The sequence below is a fragment of the Lontra canadensis genome, unplaced genomic scaffold, assembly GCF_010015895.1.
Source record: "Lontra canadensis isolate GAN:19392208 unplaced genomic scaffold, GSC_riverotter_1.0 scaffold21, whole genome shotgun sequence".
Taxonomy (NCBI): domain Eukaryota; kingdom Metazoa; phylum Chordata; class Mammalia; order Carnivora; family Mustelidae; genus Lontra; species Lontra canadensis.
This window is the reverse complement of record NW_022631015.1, coordinates 2,991,384-3,019,008: the sequence shown is the minus strand read 5'-3', so window position 1 is coordinate 3,019,008 and position 27,625 is coordinate 2,991,384. Positions and strand designations below refer to the sequence as shown.

General features: G+C 42.7%; 1 protein-coding gene across 5 annotated transcripts in view; it reads left to right on the top strand.

Annotated features, from left to right (window-relative positions):
* Nucleotides 1-8,237: 8,237 nt before the first annotated feature.
* Nucleotides 8,238-27,625, top strand: part of SERPINB6 (serpin family B member 6) — a 37,199-nt gene continuing 17,811 nt past the window's right edge. Inside the window, exon 1 of one of the 5 annotated variants that reach the window (XM_032861463.1) lies at nt 8,238-8,327. Coding sequence is in view for 1 of the 5 variants with exons in the window: in XM_032861464.1 (XP_032717355.1) it covers nt 23,616-23,668 (53 nt within the window). In the remaining 4 variants the exon portion in view is untranslated. Of the gene's footprint in view, nt 8,328-23,039; nt 23,205-23,461; nt 23,545-23,595; nt 23,669-23,830; nt 23,916-27,625 lie in introns of those variants that run through there. The other 4 variants (XM_032861468.1, XM_032861466.1, XM_032861464.1 and 1 more) reach the window with 4 other exon arrangements.

The window sequence follows — 27,625 nt, the reverse complement described above, 5'->3', positions numbered from 1 at the left end:
CAGGAAAGATGCAAAACAGCCTGGCTCCAGAGCCCATCTTTTAACAATGATAATGAATGAAAATATCCCCAATGGGATAAGAGGGGGCTGTGGGGAAGTAGGAACTTATTAACTTTTCATAAGATTAAAACAAAGAAAAATCAGAACCACCAATCCTATAAAAATGGAGTCTATTTCCAAAGGAGTTGAGAATTAAAGGTTTCTTGAGAAGGGCAATTCCTTATATCCTCTAACTTTTCATCTTTGTAGGGCAACATCAAACAACAAGAGTGACCAGAAAAGAATTCACCAACCTCTCGAGTAGCCCCAGAGGCCTTTAAAGCCCATTAACCTGACTCAAAGTAATCACACAGTGGTGAGTGTACAGCACACCTATGTCTGTGTGCCTCTTGATTGGCTCTGCCTTCAAGCTTCATTTCCAGTGTCTTTCCCTTTCTTGATAATGTCCTTTGGTACGTAAAAATAATTTAATTTTGATGAAATCCAATTTATGAAGTTTGTGTTTTTTTAAATTATATTCAATTACCCAGCATACAATACATCATTAGTTTTTGATTAGTTGTGTATAACACCTAGTGCTCATCACCACAGGTGCCCTCCTTAATACCCATCACCTGGCTACCCCATTCCCCCGGCCTCCCTCCCTTCTGCAACCCTCAGTTTGTTTCCCAGAGTCCAGAGTCTCTCATGGTTCTTCTCCCTCTCTGATTTCTCCCCCTTCAGATTTCCCTCCCTTCCCCTGTGGTCCTCTGCACTATTCCTTGTGTTCCACATATGAGTGAAACCATAGGATAATTGTCTTTCTCTGCTTGACTTACTTCACTTACAATCCCCTCCTTGGGCTTTTGGTGTCATATTTAAGAACCTATTGGAAAATCCAAGTTCATGAACATTTACTCTTGTATTTTCTTCTAACAGTTTTATAGTTTTGGCTCTTATATTTAGATTGTTGTTGATTTTAATCATTTTGTATATGGTATGAAGTAATGGTACAGCATCTTCTTTGCATGTGGAAATCCACTTTCACAAATCATCTGTGGAAGAAACCATTCTTTTCCCTAATGAAGGGACTTGGCACCCTTATTGAAATCAATTGACCACAGAGGTGTGGGTTTACTTCTGGACTGTCAGTACCATCCCATTAGCATATATGTCTGTATTTGTGCTAATACCAAACCACAAGGTTTTGGTATCGGTAGCTTTGTAGTATGTTTGAAATTAGAAAGTGGGAGTCTTCCAACTTTGTCCCCCTTTTCCTAGATTGCTTTGGCTATTCAGAGCTTCTTGTAATTCCGTTTGAATTTGAAAATTGGCTTTTGCATTTCTGCAAAAAATTAAAAAATGCAGTTGAAATTTTGATAGGAATTGCACTGAATCTGGAGGTTGCTTTGAGTAGTATTGATATCTTGATAGTTAAGCCTTCTTATCCACTAACACAAGATGTCTTTCCATTTATTTAGCTCTTTTTAAAGATCTTTCAGAAATGTTTCATAGTTTAAATTTAAATTTACTCTAGTTTAAATTAACTCTAGGCATTATATTATTTTATTGATTATTTTATGATTTTAGATGCTATTGCAAATGGAATTGCTTTCTTAATATATTTTTCATATTGTTCATTACACATATATAGACAAATGATTTTTGTATGTTGATCTTGTATCCTGCAACTTTGCTAAATTTGTGTATTAGACTTAGTAGCTTTCTTTTCTTATCTTTTAATTCAGTTAACTAACATATAATATATTGTTACTTTCAACAGTAGAGTTCAGTGATCATCAGCTGCATATAACACCCAGTGCTCATTACCTAATGTGCCCATTGAGGATTAATGCCCATCGCTCAGTTACCCCATCCCATCACCCTAACAGAATGGGAGAAGATATTTGCAAATGTCTTCCCAGATAAAGGGCTAGTATCCAAGATCTACAAAAAACTTACCAACTCAACACCCCAAAAATAAATAATCCAGTCAAGAAATGGCAGAAGACATGAACAGACATTTCTCCATAGATTTAGTAGCTTTCTTATGGATTTTCTATGTATTTTATGTATTTGGAATTTTCTAGATATTTGGGATTTTCTAGATATTCTATACATTTGATATATTTCTATATATAGGATCATATAATATGTGAGTAGCAATAGTTTTACTTCTTCCTCTCTAATTTCAATGACTTTTCTTTCCTTCATCTAATTGCTCTAGCTAGAAGTAATGGGTTTTTCATAAATGCCCTTTATCGTGTTGAGGAAGTTCCCTGTATTCCTAGTTTTCTTAGTAATTTAAAATTATTATTATGGAAGAGTGTTGGATTTTGTCAAATGCCTTTCTGTGTCAATTGAGACCTTCATGTGTTTTTTTTTTTTTTGTATTAAGGTGATGCATTACATTGGTAGATATTCTGATGTTGCATTCCTGGACTAATTCTCACTTGGTAGTGATGTATAATCATTTTAATATGCTGTTGGATGCAGCTTGCTAGTACTTTCTTGTGGACTTTGCATCAATATTTATAAGGATATTAGTCTACAGTGTTATTTACTAGCAGTGTCTTATCTTGCTTTAGTATCAAGGTATGAGTGTGGACATGTTCTTTCCTCTTTAATTTTTTAGAAGAGTTTGAAAAGGGTTGGTGTTAATTCTTTTAATGTTTTGATAGAATTCACAAGTGAGGGCACATGGTTCTGGACTTCTCTTTGCTGAGAGATTTTCTTTCTTGCTTGCTTTCTTGCTTTAAGTTAACATTAAGTTGGAATATTTGGTTTGTGGGAAGTAGGTAGGGGCAAAGGAGGGGCTAAGGAACATGTATATTTTAATCTGGTTCTTACCACTTCTCAATTCTAGTTTTTCTTATAATGAGAACTTTTGACATTTAGTCTCTTAGCAACTTCCAAATATACAATTTGATATTATTAACTGTAGTGGCCATGTTATATTTATTACATCCCCATGATTTCCTTATTTTATAACTGGAAGTTTGTACTTTTTGACCTCCTACACCCATTTTTCTGATCCCTACCCTCTGCCTCTGGCAACCAACAATCTGTTCTCTGTATCTGAGCTTTTTTTTTTTTTTTCTCTTAGATTCCACATGTAACTGAGATCATATGGTATTTGTCTTTCTCTGACCGACTCATTGCATATTGGCCTAAAATTCCATCCACATTGTCACCAATGGCAAGATTTTGGCTGAATAATATTCCATTTTATATATGAGACACACCGTCTTTACCCATTCATCTACTGATGGACACTTGGGTTATTTCTGTGTCTTGGCTATTGCAAACAGTGCTGCAGTGAACATGAGGGTATGGCCAACTTTTCAAATCAGTGTTTTTGGTTTTTGACTAAATACCCAGAAGTGGAATTGTCAGATTGTATGGTAGTTCTATTTTTACTTTTTGAAGAACTTCCATATTATTTTCCATAGTGGTTGTACTTCGATTCCCACCAACAGTGCACAATGGTCTCCTTTTCTTCACATCCTTGTCCACATTTGTTATTCCTTGTCTTTTTGATACCAGCCATTCTAACAGGTGTGAGGTGATATCTCACTGTGGTTTTGACTTGCATTTTCCTGATGATGAGTGATGTTGAGCATATTTCCACGTACCTGTTGACCATCTGTATGTCTTTTTGGGAAAAATGTCTATTCGGATCTTCTGTACAGAATTCATTAAAAACTGAATTGTTTGTTTTGCTGTTGAGTTGTGTGGATTCTTTATATGTTTTATACATTAACCTCTTAGCAGATATATGATTTGCAAATATTTTCTCCCATTCAGTAGGTTGTCTTTTCATTTTGTTGATGGTTTCCTTTGCTGTGCAGAAGCTTTTTAGTTTGATGTAGTCCCACTTGTTTGTTTTTGCTTTCATCACTTTTGCTTTTAGTGTCTGATTCAAAAACTAATTGCAAAGACTTATGTCAAGGAGCTTACCAGGAGTTTTATGGTTTTCTTCTGAGAGTTTTATGGCTTCAGTATTACATTCAAGTCTTCAATCCATTTTTGTATTACTTTTTATGTATAGTGTAAGGTAGTGGTTCAGTTTCATTCCTTTGCCTGTGGCTGTCCAGTTTTCTCAACACCATTCGTTAAAGAGACTGTTCTTTTCCCGTTGTATATCCTTGGCTCCTTGTAAATTAATTAATCACACATGCATGGATTTATTTCTGGGCTATCTATTCTATTGGTCTGTGTGTCTGTTTTTATGCCAATACCATGCTTTTTGATTACTACAGCTTTGTAATATAATTTGAAATCAGGGAACATGATGCCTCCACTTTGTTCTTCTTTCTTGAGATTACCTTGGCTACTCAGGGCTTTTTTTAGGTCCATATATATTTTAGGATTTGTTTATTCTATTTCTGTGAAAAATGCCATTAGAATTTTAACAGGGATTACATTGAATCTGTAGATTTCTTTGGGTAGTATGGACATTTTAACAATATCCTTCCTACCCATGAGGACAGATTATCTTTACATTTATTTGTCTTTTTCAATTTCTTTCATCAATGTCTTTGTAGTTTTCAGTATAAGGTCTTTTGCCTCCTTGGTCATATTTACTCCTAGGAATTTTATTCTTTTTGTTGCAAGTATAAATAGGATTGTTTTCTTAATTCCTCTTTCTTATCATTATTAGTGTACAGAAATGCAACAGGTTTTTGTATATTGACTTTGTGCCCTGAAACTTTACTAAATTTATTTATTCCAACAATTTTTTGGTGGAGTCTTTAGGATTTTCTACATATAATATCATGCTATCTGCAAATAGTGATAGTTTTACTTTTTCCTTCCCAGTTTGGGTGTATTTTATTTCTTTTTCTTGCCTAATTGCTCTAGCTAGGATTTCCAATATTATGTTGCATAAAAGTGGTGAGAGTGGGTATCCCATTGAGAGGTTTTTGATCATTGATCCGATCTCTTTACTTGTTATATATCTGTTGAGATTTACTATTTTTTCTTCAGTTTATGTAATTTGTGAACTTCTAGAAATTTATTCTATTTAGGTTATTACATTTGTTGACATACAATTATTCATAGTATTCTCTTGTCATCATTTTTATTTCTATAAGATCTGTAGTAATGTTACCATTTTCATTTCTGCTTTTACTTTTTTACATCTGCTCTCTTTTTTTGTCAGTCTAGGTAAAGTTATGCCAGTTTTGTTGTTCTTTTCAAAAAATCAACTCCTAGTTTCATTGATTCTATTGTTTTTCTATTTTTTATTTTATGTATTTTTATCTATATATATTTATTTGTATGTATTTATATTTATATATTTTATATATTTATATCTCTAGTCTTTATTATCTCCTTCCCTCTGCTAACTTTGTGTTTAGTTTCATTTTCTTTTTCTAATTCTTCAAGATGTAAAGTTAAGGTCTTGATTTGAAATTTCTTTTCTTGTTTAATGTAGGCATTTATGCCAAGAAATTTCTGTCTGAGTGCTATCTCTACTGCATCCTGTAAGTTTTGGTATGTTGTTTTATTTCATTCATCTCTAAGTATTTTCCAATTTCCCTTGTGATTTCTTCTTTGATTTATTGGCTATTTAAAAACATGTGGTTCGATTTCCTTTAAAAAAAAAATTGGTTCTAGCTTCATTCTTTTGCAGTCAGAGAATATATTGTATATGGCTTCAATCTTTTAAAATTTGTTAAGACTTGTTTTGTGCCCTAAAATACAGCCTATCCTGGAGAATATGTATTTTGCTGTTGTTCAGTGTAGCACGTCTCTTAGGTCTAGTTGGTTTATAGTTTGTTTGTTTTTTTTTTTCATGTTCCCTATTCCTTTATTCATCTTCTGTGTAGGTGTTCCATTTGTTTTTTTAAAGTGGAGTATTAAAGTATTTTAACTATTAATATACAATAATCTATTTCTCCTTTAAATTATGTCATTTTTGGCCTCTAACACTTTGAGGGTCTTTTCTTAGGTGTGTAAATGTTTTAAATTGTTGTATCTTCTTGTTGTCTTGAAACTTTTACCAATATATAATGCTTTCTTTGTCTTGGTACCATTCTTGATTTAAAGTCTATTTGTCTCACGTTAGTATAGCCACCACAATTCTCTGTAGATTACATTTTCCATGGAATATCTTTCTCCATCCTTTCACTTTCAGTCTATTTGCATATTTGTATTAGATTGAATTTCTTGTAGATAGAATACAATTGGATCACATTTTATTAATATAATCTGCCAATCTCTGCCTTTAATTAGAGACTTTAATCTATTAACATTCAAAGTAATTACTGATGTGGAAAGACTTACTTCTGCCATTTGGCTGTTTGCTTTCTGTAGGCTTTTGTCTCTCATTTCTTCCAGTATTCTCTTCTTCTGCATTTAGTTGTTTTTTTAAATGAATCATTTTGATTCCCATCTCATTTCCTTTTGTGTATATTCTTTAGATACTTTGTTGTTAACATGGGGATTACATTTAATATCCTAATTTATAACAGCCTAATTTGAATTGATACTAACTTAATTTCAGTAGTTAAACTATTCTCTACACAGTTCTATACAATTCTGTTCTTTTCCTTATATTATCATCACAAATCGCATCTCTCTATGTTTTTTGCCTAATAACATAGATTTCTGTTTTATACATTTGTTTTTTGAGTATTTAGAAATAAAAAAGCATAATCACAAAACAACAATACAACAATGCTGGCTTCTATATTTCCCATGTATTCACTATTATTGGAGATTTCTGTTCATACAGCTTTGAGTTACTGCCTGATGTCATTTTGTTTCAAATTGGACTCCCTTTAACATTGCTAGTATGGCAGGTCTAGTGGTAACAAATACCCCTCAGATTCTGTTTATCTGGGAGTGTCTTAATTTCTCCCTCAGTTTTGAAGAACTGTTGTGCTGAGTATAGAATTCTTGATTGACAGTTTTTCTTCCAGCACTTTAAATATGTCATCCCACTGTCATTGGGCCTCCATCATCTCTAAGAAGAAACTCATTATTAATCTTACCAAGTCTCCTTTTTACGTGAAGAGTTGGATCTCTTTTGCCGCCTTTAAGATTTTCTCTTTGTCTTATAACCAGTTTGATAATAATATATTTCAGCGTAGATCTCTTTGCATCCAACTTGGAGTTCTTTGAGCTGCTTGGATCTGTAGATTTATGCACCATGATACAAACGTGTCATTTCAAGAAAACCAAACTTACTGGTTTCTTTTTCCATAAATAAATTCTACTTTGGGATTGAAGTTAAATTACTTATACCTTGTGATTGTTTTGGAAAGTGCTGCAAAAATGATCTAAGTGTTGATAAGATCTCAAATATCAAACTAAAAATTAGAGCGACAACAGAAAGCTGGGCCTCAGGACTTCTATGAGCAAACTCTGTCCCAGTGGCTGTGGGACTTGGTGAGGCTCTGATGGCCTATGGGCTGTCTACTGAGAAAAGGAGTTAAACTAAAACAGAACAAAGACCCTTATTTGGGGTCTTATGCAATTTGGGGAGCATTCTGGAGTAACCAGAAAAGTGTCCCGTTCCTGTGGGAAGGCAAGGGGTTTTTATGAGAAAGAAAGAAGGCACCATTATATGATTTAGAGGAAAAGAAGACAAAAAAAATCTTAATTCGGTGCTAATTTTGATAAACATGTAATCGACTCTTTTATTGGTGCTATCAAAGGAGCTTTACCTGGTATGAGTTAGTTAACTTTTATGTCTTCATAAAGTTCCTATTAACAGTTTTATGGTCCGAATGCCAGTGATCCTGTTGGATTTTATGAACAACTGCTTGTAAAACAATGCCCGCTTCTGGCACAGTCCCAGATGATTAGTCAGAAAGGAAATCGAGCTTCAAGATGGAGACGCTCCTGTCCAGACATTTTATACAATTACACAGGACGTGACATTGGCAAAGCCAGGGGATTCTGGCAGAGGTCCGAGAGGCATCAAGGTGGACCTGAGGTCCAGTGTAATGTGATGAGCCTCCCCCTTAGCTGGACCGGGGGCACAGTCAATGACAGCACCCAACGCTGACCCCGGTCCAAGCAGGTGCTGCGCCCACCTCTGCTCACTCTGAACGCCAGTCTCTTCCTCTAACCCCGGGTCTTCCAGCCTCCCCTCCTCCCCTGGACAATGCGCCGCCGGAGTCTGGCGCTGTTGTAGCCAGTGGGGGAACTCAGGAGATCTGGCCGCCTTTCCTGGAAATCACCTTCCGATGGAAACTAAGAATGAGACAGTACAACTCCTTACAGACAGTGGCTAGCGCTGTGAAGGAAGTAGAGGGCGCTGTGGTAGAACTAACGGGCCTCCGCAGGGTGTATCAAGTGTCACTTGACACTCCTCTACCAAGCCTGGGCCCCAGGTGAGTCACCCCAAGCGATCCCCTTTCACGCCCTGCTGCCCCGGCGCCGGGACACGCCCCCCGGTCCCGCCACGGTGTCGCCCGCTCCTCCCAGACACGGAGAACTGGGGGGTGGGGGTCTTGGCTGGCAGATCTCAGCGCGGCGGAGATCGCGGGGTGCGGCCTCCAGGAAGCGGGCCGGGGTCGGCGGGCAGGGCGTCAAGGGCGCAGCGGGTGCCAGAGGCTTGGCGGGGAGGTAGGTAGGTCTCAGGAGTGGGCGGCAGGCCTGCCTCTTGCTGGTCCCCGGCGGCACACCCCCTCGCCCGGTTCTCGGAGCGCCTGGAGTCCCGTCACTCCTTACCCCGGGCTGGCTCCATGGGCCCCGGGCGGTGCCTGCAGCTTTCCGTAATCGCCCCGTCCTGCTGGCTCCCAGGAGGGACGCGAGCCCTCCCCGGCCTGCCTCTCCTCTGTTCCGGGAGCATGGAGACTTGAGCGCGGCTCAAGGTGACTCATCCCTGAGCTCTGCCTTCTGACTCACCCGCTTGCTTTCTTGGTTACCCGGAACTGACGCGTCCCCAAACCTCTCCAGCCTCGCCTTCCTTGCAGCATGTCTTGCGACGCCGAAGGCTCTGATTCCTCCCGCTCAGGCTAGGGTAGAACGGGAGTGGCCCCTCCCAAGCCGCTGGGTATCACCAGCCTCTACCCTCCTTTCTGGCCCCATTTCCCCGCAACTGAGGATATCAGCACCCAGCTCAGCTTCCTCCCCACCTATCCCGCTGGAATCATCAGTCCAATCTGTCCATACCTCTGCAGCCATTAGGGTCTCCATCAGATCCTACACGTACTCGATTTTGACGATGACACTGCCACTCAACCGCACAGGGCTAGCTTCCTTCTTTAAAACTCTCTTCTGTTTGTTAACAATTCTCTTTCCAGATTCTTCATGCCTCCCTGGCTTCTCCTTGTCTTTTCCCAGCTCTTCGTTTCCTCAGTTCATCCTTATGTATTTGGCATTCCTGAGGGTTGGATGATGCTCTCCCTGGCCCACCTCTCCAGCCGGTAACTTCACCTTATCCATTTGCTGATGACCCCCACATTGACGGCTGGTGCCTAGACATCTCACCTGAGCCTTCCATTGAACCTCATCCTTGCCCTCACAAAACCAAAATTCATTCCCTTCTCCAAAGCCATTTGTCTTTCTGTTTCCAATCTTCCAATCTCATGCATGGTCATTGTCATTCACCCACTGGCCCAAGTCAGTGATCTGAAAGTCAGCTAGAGTCCTCCTTCCTTAGCTATCTATCTGACAACCCCCGGGTCCCATCCTACCTTCTTCCTGAACTGCTTTTCTTTCTGTTAAAAAGAAAACCACAGGCCCCAAATGGTGTCAGTTAGTCCAGGCTGAGTCACCAAAGCAGAGCATAATACCGAATCTAATCGCAATTCCAACCTCCTCCAACAACATAGTCTTAATTGGTCAGTCGGGAATTTTCTGATGGGGGTCAGTGAGTCTATCACTTGGCCCTCTCCATTCCCCTGAAGGAAGATGACATAATCTGATGTAACCCCCTCCTGTCCCCACTCAGGAAACGAGAACTTGCCTGGAACAATCTTTTCCTTTTGCTTCTTTCTTGCCCCACCCTCCTTCCTATAAAAACTTTCCATTTTGTCCAACTCCTTAGAACCTCTACTTGCTAGATGGGAGACTGCCTGAGTGAGAAATCATTTACTAAAGCCAATTAGATCTTCAAGTTTACTTGGTTGAATATTCTTTTTTAATACTTCCATCCCACCCACCCCCACTGATTGGGGTCTTTCATTTCAAGGACTGCAGCTCTGACACATCAGTCTTGTTCCCATCCCACTTCTCCACGTTCCTGCAGAACAATCTTCCCAGGACATAACTCTGCTTATGTGTCCCACAGTTCAGAATTCTTTGGAGACTCTCCACAGCCTATGAAATAAAATCAAAATTTATTGGCGTGACATATAAAGCCCTGTCTACTCAAAACTGCCTCATATTTGGTGATACTGGAGTAGTTAACTGCTTCCACCAACATGCATATTTTTGCAAGTTTCCCTGTCTCCCAGTTCGGAATACTGTCCCCTACTTAACTCAGCCCGATTCTGCAGATCTCTGCTCAAGTGTTATGGAGTGCATGACCCCTTTCTTGATTCCTCCAGCCAGACTCCTTGTTGCTGCTCCTGCTTTTTCTTGCCCCTTATATTTAAGGCCGTTATAGCACATACCACATCCTGCTTCACTTGTTTGCATATCTGTATTAGGAAAAACCTCAGTCCAGTCTTCCTCTTGAAAAACCCCAGTCCTTCCCCCATCCTGTGTTTCTCCTGTGCGTCTCCTTTACTACTCATAAAAAACTCTTCACTTCTGATCCTTCTGGTCACCAAATGTATCGGGGGGGATTTCCTACACCAGCAGTTCTCCACAGCACCAGCTGAAGTCTTTTTTTTTTTTTTTAAGATTTTATTTATTTATTGGACAGAGAGAGACATAGTGAGAGAGGGAACACAAGCAGGGGGAGTGGGAGAGGGAAAAAACGGGCTTCCTGCCGAGTAGGGAGCCTGATGTGGGGCTCGATCCTAGGACCCTGGGATCATGACCTGAGCCGAAGGCAGACGCTTAACAACTGAGCCACGCAGGTGCCCCACACCAGCTGAAGTCTTATAATTTAACTCAGTTCTAGCACATTCTACCTGGAGATCATGTCAGGCCCCACAGGTTAGGGGCTCTGTCCCACAAGACTGCCTCTCACCCCCCTCAACTTCAGATGCCAGTTGCAGGTAATAGATTCCCAGGTTACCCACAGTTCCTGTCCAGTTTGGCTTAGGATGGGAGGTTCCCATGATGCCCCCCCACCAAGCCTGCCCTGGTTTGATTAGTTTGTTAGAATGACTCACAGAACTCAAGGAAACACATTTACCAGTTTATTAAAAGAAAGATAAAGGATACAGATGCACAGATATGGGGGCGCTTTGGGTGGTTCAGTTGGTTAAGTGTCTGCCTTCAGCTCAGGTTATGATCTCAGGGTCCTGGGAATGAGTCCCAGCATAAGCCCCAGATCAGGATCCCTGCTCAGCAGAGAGTCTGTTTCTCCCTCTCCCCTTCCCCCTCTACTCATGATCCTTCTCTCTCTCTCTCAAATAAATAAAATCTTAAAATAAAAGATACATAGGGCAAGGTCTGGGAGGGTCCTGAGTGCAGGAGCTTCTGTCCTTCTGGAGTGGGGGTGGGGAGCACCACCCTCCCAATGTGGGTATGTTCACCAATGTAGTAGCTCCCCAAACCCCATCTTGCTGGGATGTTTGTGGGGGCTTCATTTTGTAGGCATGATCTGTCATTAACTCCACTTTCAGCCCTTCTCCCTTCTCAAGAGGATGGGGGGGTGGAGCTAAAAATTCCAAGTTTCTAATCATGGTCCTTCCGGTGACCAGCTCTCATCCAGGAGCCATCCAGGACCCCACCTAGAGTTGCCTTGTTAGAAAAAGACACCACTATTACCCAGAAAATTACAAGAGTTTCAGAAGCCATATGTTAATAACTGGAGTCAATGACCAACAATGAGAACAAAAGATGTTCCTTGTGTTCTTATCACTTGGGAAATTACAAAGGTTTCAGGAGGTTCCCTGTCAGGAGCAGGGGGCAGACCATTATATATGTTTTCTATTTTCTCGCAGTATCTGTTTGATATCTTGAGGTCAGGGACCTTGCATCTATCATCATATTGCCATCATATCATCATATTACCTTAGTGTAGCTCCTGGTCTATAGTAGGTGCTCAGTAAAAGTTTTTGGAGTGAATGAAATAGTCATTGCACCAGTTAGGACATCACTTACCATTTTGTGAAGGCCAAATAGTTCATATGATAAAGTTATTAAGGCTGATGAGCAAACATTAAGTCATCAGAGAATACCATTGCAAGTGGTTTAAAAGTCTTTGCTCATCATGTTGCTTAGATAAGTCATAGGATAAGAACTCTTCACAGTCAGGATCTTATACTGCCTTTGGAATTTGCAATGGCCTTGGGAGAAAGTATGTACGTCACACAGTAGTGCTGAGGTAACAGAGCTCCTCCCTCAGCCCTTGATGTTTTGTCCCTGGGGCTCAGCAGATAGTCATCTTCCTCGTGAGGGACTGAGGTTCTCCAGCTTGAGGCTGATGGGCACCTAGAAAGTGATGGGACTGCTTGTCTTTGTTTAAAAAGAATGAAAATGTTCTGACCACCTTTCGCCAAGTAGGAGTAATGAAAACGCATATCTTGTGTCCCTCTTTGCTTTCGTTCTATGATACCCAAACTTGCATTTTGGAAATGAAATCTCCTGCTGATATGGGAAATAGAGGCAGAAGAAAATCATTAAATTTCCTTACCTACTGACAAGCCCTTAAAACAGGCAGAGTGACCTCCACCTTAAGGCTTTGCTAAGGGCAAAGAGCAATCCTAGCCTGACCAACCCCCTAACCCCCAACCAGGATCCTGTAAGTCTACTTTAACAATTCCTTTAGGAAACTTTATCTCTAAACCTCCAAGATAGTGTCGACAATCATTCCCCAAGCATATAACCCACTGATATATATCTAAAGGGTCTCAAGAGAAGGTTTTTATTACTGGTAATAAATAATCTTTCTCCCAAACAATAGCTAGCCCCTAAAGGTCCTAGAAACCTTGCTTCCAAAATTCCTTGGAGACTTAGGCCATCCCTAACCCCCTCCCAACTTACAAGTGTATAATAGACCACTCCTCACATCCCTGGGGCAGCAGCTCTTTCTGCCCACGGGTCCTGTCTCCCTGTTTTAATAAGCCACCATTTTGCACCAAAGATGTCTCAAGAATTCTTTCTTGGTCATCGGCTCTGGACCTCACCCCACCCAACCTCACCTAGATTCTAGAACTTCATCACTGCCATTTGTGCAAAATCTGGTCCATTCTTTTTTTTTTTTTTTTTTTTTTTTTTTTGACAGAGAGAGAGAGACCACAAGCAGGCAGAGAGGCAGGCAGAGAGAGAGAGGGGAGGAAGCAGGCTCCCTGGGGAGCAGAGAGCCCAACGCGGGGCTCGATCCCAGGACCCTGGGATCACGACCCGAGCCGAAGGCAGAGGCCTTAACCCACTGAGCCACCCAGGCGCCCCAAAATCTGGTCCATTCTCATGAGTCTCTCACCCCTTGAGCACTAAGCGTGGCTAAGAAGACACTCTTCTGAGTTTCCAAGGTCACTGCTCAGTAATGTAAGATCTGGTTTGGGCCTGTCTCCCCAGGCATGCCCTGTGACAGATGACAGGTCTAGAGGGGATTTTCACACCTTTTGGCACAAGCCACAGACTGGCTAGAATTACACTCTAGAGCTCTAGAGCTCTGCTCTCCTCTGTCTTTGTTTGCTTACTTTAAAAAAAAAAAAAATAGGAGCTTCATTAGCACAGGCCCTGACAGGGACTTCTCTGGCTAACCACACTAAGTCTCTCTAGCCTGGTATTTGAGGAAACAGGTTTCCTTAGGCTTCTCGTGCCAATCCATCAGGCTCCCTTCAGCAATGACCTGGACCTTCGGGGCAAGGTGGCCCAGACCCAGGGGCACCTTATTCCAGGACAAAGTGTTCCTACTCACCTTTCTTTTCATTTGCATTCTGAAATGGATCACCCAAGCAATTCCAGATGGTATAAGAAGACTAGCTTCTCTCCTGAGGAACAAAGAAAGAGGGGGAAAAAGTAAGACAGAGAGGGAGAGAGAGGAACCTTTATTCAGTTATTTAGCTATTTCTTAAAACCATATGATCATGAATATTAACAAAATCTCCAGAGTAATAAGATTCTCTCGAATTATAACTCAAATTTTAACTCAAATTTTAACTCAAATTTTAACTCAAATTTTAAATAAGAGAGCATGATTTCAAAAGAAATAAGAGAATAATAAAATGAATGAAGTAAGATAACTGAAATGTAGATTCTGAAAAACTCCTTCTGGACTTCAGATGGAACCATTCACACCGTAGATGAACCCGCTCCAAGCCCCTTCCTATGGGCCCTCTTCCTAGGGACACCTGTCTTAGGTTAGGTTAGGTTAAGGACGCCTGTACTAGGTTAACATGTTGGGCTGGAAAGTGCCAATTTCTTCTGAGCCCTTGGATTAAAAATGGCCTGAAATAACAAAGAATAATTGTCCGGACAGAAATCAGCATTGCTTTGTTTCACCATGGTATTCTTCTTCTTCTTCTTTTTTTTTTTTAAGATTTTATTTATTTGACAGACAGAGATCACAAGTAGGCAGAGAGGCAGGCAGAGGGGGAGGGGGAAGCAGGCTCCCTGCTGAGCAGAGAGCCCGATGCTCAATGCTCGATCCCAGGATCCTGAGATCATGACCTGAGCCGAAGGCAGAGGCATAACCCACTGAGCTACCCAGGCGCCCCTCCCCATGGTATTCTTGACTGAACAATCATTTTTTCATTATAGGTTTTCCTTTAAATCAGACAATTGCCTAGTATTTTCCCGGCTCTTCCTGACCATGACTACTGAGAAGGCAAATGGCATGTTCACCTCTGTTCAGTTCTTAAAACAGCCCCCCTTCCAGCTGACCCCAGCTCTACCCAGCCCTCTTAGTTATCACCTCGATGTTTCCTCAAAGAGTATTCTAAGAAAGCTGTTTCCATCTGTCTCTTTTTATCTTGAATTGCCATCACCTTAGTGGTTGTCCTGCCTGTCACTAAGGGAACTATTTACCTGGGAATGACAAGTGCCCTCTTTCTTCTTAGCTCTCCACTTTCTCCAGCATGAGCTACTGATGCCATTGACCTCGCTCTCCAGTGTCCAGCCTATTCTGCTCTGCTCAATCTTCTTTGCTGGGTGCTCTCTCCTCCCTCCCCCCAGCAATCTTTTAAAATGGTTGTTATTGCCTCGGCTTCTGTCACCAGACAGATGCCTTCCTGATCAACAAGCTTGGCGGGGCCAATGCATCCCTCTTCTGGCTTCTAGTCACTGGATCCCATAGCTTTGTCCTTATTTCTCCCTGTGTCTTGGATATCATCACCTAAATGTGTCACAAGAACTATAAAGCCCTTTTGATTCAAACTAATTCTTTGACCTCTGAACCTATCCTCCTCCCCTCGTATTCTCTTTCAGTTAATTATATTGTCTTGTATCCAATTACCTGAATTAGAATACTGAAAATCATCTGGAACTCCATTCTTTTCCTTGTCCCTCCTCCCCAAATCCACTTGGGCATTCTGTCCTATGATTTCTGCTTCCCGACTAGCTCCCTGCCTCACCAGCATCACTGTTGCCAACTATGTAGGCTTAGGCCCACATGGCCTGTGCTCGGGATCCGTAGAGTCATCTCCCAGTGGACTCCTGCCGCCACTGTTTGCTGCTTCCAAACCATCCTAAAGGCTGATGCTAGAGTCAGAAAGAAAGGGAAGGAGGGAGGGATGGAGAGAGGGAGGGAGGGTAGGGAAAGGAATGAAAGAATGAATGAATCATGTTATTCCTCTAGTCAAAATCCTATAATGGTTCCCTGTTGCCTGACCAATAAATCCCACACTCCTTAGAATGGCATAAGGACCCTTTCCAGGCCAAACCTACCTTGCCCATTTAACTCTACTTATCCTCACTGTGAGAGAGACATCACATTCACATAATTTTTATTACATATATTGCCTCTATTTTATTCTTAGTTGTTAATATCTTACTGTGACTTATTTATAAATTACACCTTATCATAGGTATGTTTAAGTATAGGAAAAGATACAGTATACATAGGGTTTGGTACTAGGTGGTTTCAGGCATCCACGGAGAGTCTTGGAACAGATCCCCCCCACTACCGAATATTGCAAACACAATCTCCCTTTTGCATCCGTCTGAACTGCTGAGAAAGGGAAGGACCATATTTTGTTCAGTTTTATCTCTCAACTTCTTTGAGATCTGATACTGTCTGCTGAAAGGAAACCAACCTCAAAGCAGGTTAGCAAATGCTTTCTTCATTGTCTTCCTGGGGACTCCAGTCCAGGAGGCTGTCTTTCAAACTGCTTGGAAGAATGGAAGAACCACTCCGAAGCTTGTTAGCTGGGAGGGGAAAGGGGCACCTGCTTGCACTCAGGGATCCAAATACTTGGGCACCACAAGGCACAATTGTTATGGTTGTAAAATATAAGATAGTTCCTGATTTACACATAGACCTGAGAAAGACCCTTAGTTCCTCTAAACACATTTTTAAAAATATTTTATTTATTTATTTGGCAGAGAGAGAGAGAGAGATCACAAGTAGTCAGAGAGGCGGGCAGAGAAAGAGGGGGAAGCAGGCTCCCTGCTACGCAGAGAGCCCTATGCGGGACCTGATCCCAGGACCCTGAGACCATAACCTGAGCTGAAGGCAGAGGCTTTTTTTTTTTTAAAGATTTTATTTTTATTTGACAGAGATCACAAGTAGGCAGAGGGGCAGGAGAGAGAGAGGAAGGGAAGCAGGCTCCCCACTGAGCAGAGAGCCTGACGTGGGGCTTGATCCCAGGACCCTGGGATCATGACCCAAGCCGAAGGCAGAGGCTTTAACCCACTGAGCCACCCAAAGCCCCCAAACACATTTTATTTCGGTTATATCTGATTGTTTAGAAATGTTGCTTGCTTGCCTGCCTCTGCTGAACTGGTCTCCAGCTCTTCCTCATTTCGATAACTCCTGGAGGTCGGTTCCAGGAGGACTGTAACCTCCTGTAATCAGTCACCTCCCGCAGCTTCAGTGCCCAATAGGATGCTCAGTATAAGGAATGTTTAATACATGAAGTTTGGGGTTTTCTAGCTCTTCTATCTAGTGGGACTTTGAGGGTATGAATCTGCTGGGGGAGGATTTACAAAATTCAGGCATCTGAATGTGAAAAGTAGTACGTGGTTAAAAAGAAAAAGTCACTTTTTCCTCAGTTGTAACATGGTGTGATGGAAAACTGTCGAGTAGCACAGGAGAGAACTGCCTGTTTGCATCTCTCAGCCCTTTACCCTTATAAATGAGTTCTGTTAATTGTGGAAGTGGAAGAGGCAAATCTCTGCTGGTTTTCCCAAGAATTCAAGTAAGAACAAAGAAAGTCAATGTCAGATCTATTTTGAAGGACCATGGGTTTACCTCAGTTGCAGGACTATGATCACATTTTAGGGAAGGAAAGTGAGGGGGATGAAGAATCTTCTCAGTGTTGGAGCTCAAACCTCTGCTAACGTATCAAAGAAAGAAGTTAGATCAGCACTCTAGCACTCACAAGCTGGGCTGGGGGATTCAGTCCTGGATACTCCCCAAACTTTCCTTAAAGGGAAAACGCAGAGAAGCCTGGCATCTGCCTCTCAGCTCCTTAGATATTATTCCAGAAGTTTCTCTGGAGTAGAAAAAATTGAGACTTTACCTCAGTTTTCCAAATGTTTTTCTTCTGGGTAAGGGGGTCACCACCTACCAGAGGAAGAGAGTGTGCCGCCTTTGTTCGCCCACGCCAGCTGACTCATTGGATCTCTGCTGCTCACATTTTGCCACTTTGAGCAACATCTTATTTTACGTTTTTTAAGTTTATATTTTCATTCCAGTTAGTTAGCATACAGTGCTATATTAGTTTCAGGTGTACAATATAGTACAACACTTCCATACAACACCTGGTGCCCGTCACAACAGGTGCATTCTTTAATCCCCATCACCTGTTTTACCCATCCCCCACCCACCTCCCCTCTAGTGACCATCAATTTGTTCTCTAGATTCTTGTGTCTCTTTTTCCTTTGTTTTTTTTTTTTTTTTCTTACATTCCACAGAGGAGTGAAATCATATGGTATTTATCTTTCTCTGGCTTATTTTGCTCAGTATAACACTCTCTAGCTCCATCCATGCCATTGCAAATGGCAAGATTTCATTCTTTTTATGGCTGAGTAATATTCCATTGTGTATATACGACGTTTTAATCCATTCATCAATAGAGGGAACACTTGGGCTGCTTCCATATCTTGGCAATTGTAAATAATGGGGCTATAAACACAGGGGTGCATGGATCCCTTTGAATTAGTGTTTTTCTATTCTTCGGGTAAATACCTAGTGGTGTGATTGCTGAATTGTAGGGTAGTTTTATTCTTAACTTTTTGAGGAACCTCCACACTGTTTTCCACAGTGGCTGCCCCAGTTTGCATTCCCACCAACAGTGTAAGACAGTTCCTTTTTCTCCACATCCTCTCCAACACATGCTGTTTCTTGTGTTGTTGATTTTAGCCACTCTGACAGGGGTGAGGTAATATCTCATTATAGTTTTGATTTCAGGGTGTTATTTTATTGGCCTCTTTGATGATTTTCACTGGCAGAAGACAAGATTACATTTTGTCCTTAGCAGGGATCGACCTTCCAGCAACACTCTCCTTGTTCATGACCTCTGTGCTCTGCTGCCAACCTGGTCTGTCTTTCAGAAGTGAACTATGACCTGAACAGGTCTCTCAAATGAATCTCTGGGAGAGGCTGCTACACTTTCTTTGAAAGAACGTTATATAGGAGGAACTATTAAGTATTGTGATGTTACTAACGGGCCATTGCCATGTCATTTGAATAACTTTTATGTTCCTAGGAAACCTTGCAATGTTTACTATCTGTAAGGAAAACCAAATAGAGGTTAGATGGTTGCCTGGGAACTTACGTGCTTTCTGGGAAGGCAGAGGTTCCAGTTCTGGGCCAGTCTCCGAGTTTTGCACTGCAGATGTGTGGTAAATATCTATTTAATTAAATTGGGTTTGCTAAGCAATTGACGTAATCAGGGAGGGTTCAATCTCTTAGGGTGATTTTTTTTTTTTAACTTATTTAAGGCCCCAGGTGACTATTTAGATGCTTAGTCTTGCTTGGCTCCTTTACTGTAATCTGATTTTTTTTTTTTAAAGATTTTATTTATTTATTTGAGGGAGAATGAGTGAGAGAGAGCATGAGAGAGGAGAGGGTCAGAGGGAGAAGCAGACTCCCCAAGGAGCTGGGAGCCTGATGCGGGACTCAATTCTGGAAGTCCAGGATCATGACCTGAGCTGAAGGCAGTTGCTCAACCAACTGAGCCACCCAGGTGCCCTGTAATCTGATTTTTAAAAGGCATGGCTAAGTCAGTACAAACCCATCACTACCTCTGAGGTCAAGGTAGAAATGCTCTACCAGTTTTATGGAATTTAGTTCCAGTTAGTCCACATAGCACTGAAAATATATAGAGAGAACAATATTACATAACATAAATGTCATGGTCACGGGTTCCAAGTATGAGAGGAGTTTCCTTTTTTCTCCTTTTTTTTTTTTTTTTTTTGTAACGATTTTATTTCTTAGAGAGAGAAGCACACAAGCAGGGCAAGAGGGAGAAGCAGACTCCTGCTGAGCAGGGGTCTTGATGTGGGCTTGATGTGGGGCTCAAGGCTTGATCCCAGGACCCTGGGATCATGTCCTGAGCTGAAGGCAGACGCTTAACCATCTGAGCCACCCAGGCACCCCTCCTTTCTTCTCCTTTTGTGTTAGGGTTGAAATGTCAGTAGAATAGAATGCATTTATTCAGGGTGATGTTTCAGTTACTGTTCTTTGATTGCTCACGGGTGAGTTACTGTGCTGTACACTCATGTCAAAACTAACGTGTTAGATGAGCTGAGTACAGGTTGCCACATGACTTTTGAATAGGTTTTCCAACATTTAAAAGGGGGATTGTTTTCAAAAATGTGCTGTACACTCATGTCAAAACCAACTTGTGTTAAATGAGCTGAGTACAGGTTGCCACATGACTTTTGAATGGGTTTTCCAACATTTAAAAGGGGGATTGTTTCCAAAAATAAAACACAGCAAAATATTTACCTATAAAAATCCCAAATTCATAAGTAAAATGAGTGAGTGTAGTATCATAATCAAGATTCTTGGTTACTCTTTATTTCCAGTTTACTGGTTGTAAGTTCAGACTGCTTTATAAACACCTAAAGGGTTCTGTTTACTTTTATTTTACATGGCATACCAAAGTCTTTTGAAACTGAAATTGAACCAATCCCCCATCCTGGGAAGTTTCGGGAAATAAAATGCCACGCTATTGCCAAGAGTGAGCCATGTTTTCAGTCAGGGTTAACAACAGACACCATTTAAAATGGGATTGGAAAGAAAAGACATTCTCTGGAATCACATCTTTTTTGTTGACAACACTGCTGTATTTGAAGTGAATTTTCTAAACATCAGACACCAATGAATCATCAAGTACCACTGAGCAACAACTGTGTGGGTGGCCTTCAGCACATGCACTGGAATACTCTTGCCTTCTATCTTCACTGCTCTCTCTTCCTCCCGCCATTACTCGGGGCTGGAATGAAACTATACAAATACTGGAAGAAAATAGTGGTGAACTGTATAATCTAGAGAAAGACTTTCTAACTATGACGCAAAAATCTAGAAGCAGTAAAGGAAAAAAATCATTAAATTTGACTACCTGAAAAACAAACAAGTATGCTGAAACCACCAGAAACAAAGTTAGGAAACAGACAAGAAGCTGGGATAAAATATTTGCAACTTTATATCAGAGAGGTCTAATGCTACTATATAAAGAGCTCCTAAGAATCAAGAAGAGAAAGACCAAACAATTAAAAAAGAAAATGAACAAAAGTCATAAGCAGTTCACAAGGGGACACAGAAAAGAGGCAATGCTTTTTTGTTTGTTTTGTTTTAAAGAGAAAGAGCAAGAGCATGCATATACATAAGAGGAGTGGGGGTAGGGGGCAAGGGAGAGAATTTTTTTTTTAAGATTTTATTTATTTATTTGACAGAGAGAGATCACAAGTAGGCAGAGCAGCAGTCAGAGAGAGGAGGAAGCAGGCTCCCTGCTGAGCAGAGAGCCCGATGATGTGGGGCTCCATCCCAGGACTCTGGGATCATGACCTGAGCGGAAGGCAGAGGCTTTAACCCACTGAGCCACCAAGGCACCCCTGAGGGAGAGAATCTTAAACTCCACACAGAGCTCCATCTCATGACCCTGAGATCATGACCTGAGCCATTATTAAGAGTGGGATGTTTTAACCAACTGAACCACCCAGGTGTCCTGAGGCAATGCTTTTAAACATACGAAGAGATGTTCAACCTCACTCATAATAAAGGAAATGGTAATTAAAATGACATGGGATACTGTTTCTCCCCTATCAGATTGGTAAAAATCCAACGATATCCAAGTATCCAAAGATGAATTAGTGTTCAGATATAGCTGGTGAGAGGACAAAAAGGATACAATCCCAGTGAGAAGAATTGGACAATAACAAAAATATGTGTACTTGTCCTTTGACCTAGCAACCCATTTCTAGGAATCTAGGAATCTGGGTTAATGGATATTTCTCTACTAATACAAAACAACATTTACACTAATCTGCCACTGGAAATGTGGTCTACGGGACAGAGGCCTCAGCTACCTGGGAGCTTGTTAGAAATGCAGTATCTCAGGACCTGCTGAATCAGAATCCACATTTTAACAATACTCCAGATCGTTCACACGTGCACTTAAGTTTGAGAAGCACAGCACTAGGTTATTGGTGGTATTATTTGTAATGACGTAAGATTGGAAACAACCCACATGACCATCAGTGACACGATGAAATACTCGATGTAGCCATGAAAAGGAATAAGGATCTCTCTCTGTAGCAAATACAGAGATCTCTAAAGTTTGTCAAGTGAAAAAAAAAAAGTTGCAGAACTATGGATAGATAAAAGGTAACAGAATGCTGCCTTTCTGATAAGGGCACACACACATACACGTTTGCAAAAAGGCGAGCTGGAAAGACAAACCTGAAGCCAGTAAAACTGGGTTGAAAAGGAATGGGGAGGATAAAGGTGGAGTGATACCTCTGGGTATTCCTTTATGTTTCACTACAAAAATAAAATCAAAACAGTCACAACTGGGATGGGGTCGGCTACGGCTACTGCCATGTAGTGTCTAGAGAGGCCAGGGATGCTGTTAAGCATTCTACAGTGTGGGAGCGCAACCAAGAATTATCCAGCTCCGATGTTAACAGTGTGTAGGGTGAGAATTCTGGGCCTAGGGTAAGGATGGAGGAAGCACAAAATAGTCTTGAATTTTCCAAAACTGACCTTGTTTTTAAAACGTGGCGAGCATTTTCCCCTCCTCCAGTCACCTGAGCCGATCCCATTCTCCAAGACTGCTCCAAGATGGCAAACGTGGATTTCCTATGCATTTGGTTAATTTGTCAGTATCCTGAAGTGTAATTCACATGGGTCGGAAGACTACTGGAGTCTTTGAATACCCAGAGGATCACGTAGAGTTTGTTCATTTAAAAATTTCTGTCCTGGGCCATCTGGGTGGCTCTGTCGACTAGCACCCCACTCCTGATATGCGTTCAGGTCATGATCTCAGGGGTCCTGAGATGGCGCCTGCTTAAGATTCTCTCCTCCCTCTGCCCACTCCCATCGCCTCTCTCTTTAAAAAATAAATACATAAAAAATAAATTTCTGTCCTGCACGGTACAACTTATGCCCATGTACCAGGAACTGGCACTTTTCTGGTCGCTGAGAACATAATTCAGTCTCCACAAAGCCATGGCCGCGCAGGGCCGCCCTCTGACAAAACCTCTGGACGGCCACGCCTTGCTTTGATTCACTTTCCCGGGTGGCCCAGTGGGCGCGGTCCGTGAAACTAGGCCCAGAAAGGCTGCGCGGCCCCTCCCGCGGCCGGCTGACCAGCGGGCTCTGGGGCGGCGGTCAAAGTGCAGGGGAGTACCTGGCGCACACCTGCTCGTCTCCTCCTCCGCCCTCCTCCGCGCCCCGGCTGCGGCTCCGCGATCCCAGGGGTGGGCGTCGCTGGCTCGCTTCCCCGGACTCGCCCCGCCCTCGGGCCGCGCGGCTATTTGAGGCCGGGAGCTACTCCCTTCCCTACCGACCGCGGCGCCGACCCTCTGAGGTACGTGGCTGGGGTGGGCGTGAGACCCGCCCGGCACACGGGGGTCTGTGCTCCGCTCCCAGGCCAGCAGAGCGGGGACGAAGGCTGGAGCGGCCGGCGCGAAGGGAGCGGTTGGGCATCGTCCCTCGGGGGAGGGGTGAGGCGGGGTCGGGGGGCGGGGCTTGCGCGGACCGGGGCGTGGCCGCGCATGGGGAGGGGCGTCGCCGCTCGGGGCCGCGGTCACGCGTGGGGAGGGCGGAGCCGTGGCCCTTGCAGTTCTAGCTGGGCGGGGGTGGGGTGTGAGCGTTTGGGTTCGTGTTCCCCTGAGGAGTCCGGCGGTCTAGGACAGTGACGCCATTTGGTGAGTTGTGCTTGGAGGCCTAGACCGGGACGCGCAGCCCCGCGCCAGCAGTGGAGGAAGCGCGAGCGGGCATGGGGACAGCGCTGAGCGTGGGGAACTGCCACGCTGGGTCCCGCGGCCACAGGTGACCTCGCGCGCGGTCCCTTGCCACAGGTGACCCCACCTGCCCTGTGGCCCAGGCCCGCGGGGCGCAGGGCTTTGGGAATCCAGAGTGGGGTTGGAGGCCCTCGAGAAGGCGGGGGTCGTGGGAGAGGCAGCCTGATTCTGGTTCACTGCACCTGCACCTTGGTCTTCCTGACCACCCCCGTAGTCCGGGGACTTCGCAAATTCCGCAGCACTTTCCAGGCCCCTCAGGCCTGCTGAGATAACTCGTGAGCATCATTCCAGATATTGTTACTTCTGTGTTTTTTCATTAAACTCCCCACAGGCAAAGTACTCCAAGATGTGGTGTCTGAGGGGCTTAAAAGGACATGATAGAAATTTTCATCATACTTCGGGCTTCTGCGCTAGACGAAATTGGCACATAAGTTATTTTCTTTCCCCCTTTCTCCCCATAAAGCTCACTTTTAGAAAAGAGAAGTATGGGAAATGAATAGTCACATGCTGTCAGGAATAAATACCTAGATGCTAGGGGGGAACTGGGTGAGTGTTGGCACTCTTACTGCTTGGGTCTGTCCAGCTGTACCTGAGGACAGGAATATGACTGTCAGGAGGCTGCCTACTTCCTCCCTGGTGTGGTTTAGGACTGGTGTGGTGAGGTGAGCTGGCAAATGTAACCTTTGGATTCAGGTCCTATGGCAGCATTGTATTGCTGAGCTAAGAAACGTGCACTGAGGTTAACATGAATGAAGCTGTTATCAGTATTATAGAGGTAGGTGTGCCCCAGTATTTCATGATACCTTTGAGTGATTGTATCATTTCCTTTATGTCATCACAGAGAAAGGGTACACTTTCAGTCATACTTGGCCACATGAACTAAGTATTTAAAATTATATGAGGCTAATTCCAGTCCAAGGTATCTTATTACAATTCTGCGTATTCTGTGTAGTGAGCTCTGCCTGTTAACAGTAGAGTGGAATTAGAGTGGATGTAATCACCATTCTTTTCTGTTTGTACTAAGAGCACTCTGTATCACACTAGGCATTTGTTATAGGATCTGGAGCAAGACCACATGCCTTGCATTTCCAAGCTTGCTGACCTGAGATCAGGCCTAGACATCAGAAGAAAGGAAATAGTGTATAATTCTACCCATTTGTTGAATACCCAGTGCATGCCAGACACTAGTTTATTTAATCTTCACAGTAAACTTGTACATAGAAGGAATCATCTCCTGTTCACATATTGGAGAACTGCTGTTCAGATAAGTAAAACACACAGAGGATACACAGAGTACACCATACAATGTAGGTAGGGACAAAGCAGAAGCCCAGGTTTCCATTCAGCCAATCTTTAAATGGTTAGATTTTATAGGAAACTAAGGCATCCTTAATGCAAGAAGACAAGGAAGCACAAATAGTAACACTTTAAAAACCTGATCGGTTGAATCAAATCAATTGTGAACATTAATTGCTCAAAGTTACTGATGGTGCTTTAGGGAAAAATAATGGTACGAGGATAGTTTTGTTAGGCTTGTTTTATACACACACACTCATATGAAATTGTTCATTAATAAAACTTTAATACTCAGTTTTTATGTTTGCAGAGGCCACGTGCTCAAGGGTGGAGGCTCCAGTACCCAGAAGGGTAGGGCTGAAGTGCAGGGATGCAAAGCAGGGTCTTGTTAGAACATGTGTTGACAGATCCATTAGAACCCGCCTGCTATCCCTGACCCTGGCAACCAGGCAGCCACCCTCCCATCCCTACCAGCCACCCACCAGGAGATCAGGTCTGAATTTGATGCTCAGACTCAGGGACCACCAGGTACTGGGTTGAAACGAGGGAATTATAGATCCCATAGAAATCCCAGCCCTGCCCAGCTTGCTTCCAGAACACACCAGCAGCCACACCAGTGGGTTCCTCCACTTGCTGGACAACCACAACCAGCCACTGATCTCTTGATCACACTGCACGGAAGCCCCCAGCTGACTTCCTCCCCATGTAAACAATTTCCAACACTGTTTTGTGTTTTCCTCTTAAATGTGACTGATACCCAAGGATCAGTCAGAATTTGTGAGAAGCCTATGCATGAAACACTCCTAGATAAAATAAAGCGTACATTAACCACAATAACAAAAAAGATTCCAGAGAAGGAGACAGTGTAGGGAGCAGGAGATAACGCAATAAAAATGTAATGATGTTTTCCAAGGAATTGGAATAGAGGGCTGTAAAGAAGGAACAGCAGAGAACAAGGAGAAGTCCTTGGAAATTAAAAATATAATGGATGAAATTAGAAAAAAAAATCAGTAAAAAGTTAGAAGACAAAATCATGGACCTCTTCCAAGAAATGGGACAAAAATGTCATTGTGGTGGAAAATGCAAGAGAGGGAAGATCAGAGCAAAACTTTCTGCCTCTGCGGTAAGCCAGCTTGCCCATCCCAAAGTGCCACACAATTATCTTTTTCTGTGTGTGCCATGACATGAAGCTGCTTAGGCAATATCAAATGAGATCAGTCCAAGATTTCTAAGACCTGAATAATAGGGGATACCAAAAAAGAGAACAGAGTCAGTCTGGAGGGAACTAACAAGTTCCTTAAAATTTTCCCCGGAGAGGAAGGAAAATTTGAATTGCTAGATTGGAAGATCCCACCAGGTGCACAGCAAATAAATAAACTGGGCCCATCTTAAGGACACATTGTGACATTTTAGAATATCAGGGATAAGGATAAGATTTTATGAGCGTTTTGGAGATATGGGGAAGGAGGGATGGAACTGGGGTCAGAATGTCATCAGACTTCCCAACAGCAGAGCTACAGGCTGGAAAGCAAAGTAGCAAAGTGTCAGACATTTGGAGGTAAAACGCTGTGTAGCTCATTCCAGACCCTGCCACACTGTCAATTACATGGGATGGTAAAGACTTTCAGACATGCAAAAAGCCAAAATGTATGCATTCTATTTTGGAAAACTACTGGACAGTTTGCTTCATCAAAATAAGTAAATCATGAAGCAGGAAGACCCTGGGGTCTGACACAGAGGATATTATTGGCAAAGAGATCTCTCATAGAAGGTGGCAGTGTGGCATGCAGGAGAGTGGTATGTCCAAAACGTGGCTGACAAAACAGTGGTATCAGTGCAGAGTGTAATCAAAGAAGGCCTCGAAGTGCGATTGTGCTTTAGAAAAGTCAAGTGTATCAAAACTTCATGCGGCAGTCTCATTTACAGCTTGGCACATTTGGGCCTGAAAGGAAACATCTACCTAGCTTTGTCGCTGGTGTGACCCAGACGGCAGCACCAAAACTCACATACTCCCCGAAGGTTCAGATTTTGTACTTTACAGTGCTTCCCCATTCAAAGAAACTGGGAGGGGGCTGATCCCTGAGGTCTTTGGGCTGGGAAAAAAGTGGAAATGGGTTGGTAAGCACTAGAGTTGTTGCCCTAGAGAAAGAAACTTTGAGATCAACATATCAAGATAAAGGAATCAATTAAAAGAGAGCCCCCACTAGCCCAGTTATGGCGGTTCAGGCACCAAGAAGAAAACTGAGATCAGCTAAAGCATTGTTTGTAAAAATCCCTGAGTCCATTAGTGACTTCAAATGAGGCAGACAAAATGAGCTTTGGGAAGGCACAAAGGAATTTCAGTAATGTTTTAGGAAGTGCTGTGTGATGATCCATCTGTGGTTGTTACTGTAAGACGTTCTGTTATCAAGCACAGTAGTCACACAAGCCAACCCAGAGGCCTAAAAATGAAGCTCATAGCCACGTTATACAACCCAGATGGAGGAAAACTCAAATAATACTTCATTTTAAGGAAAGACACTGGGTTACCAGAAACTGAAAGTTAGTGTGACTGGCTTTGGCCTTGTAAAATCCCAGAAAATGCAGAAATGAAGATTGAAACTCCCCCACCTACTGGGGTGTGCTTGTCCACAAAATGGTGAGTGCCGAGATCCAAGGAGCCGCTGGGACGGCCAGTGACCAAGAACCA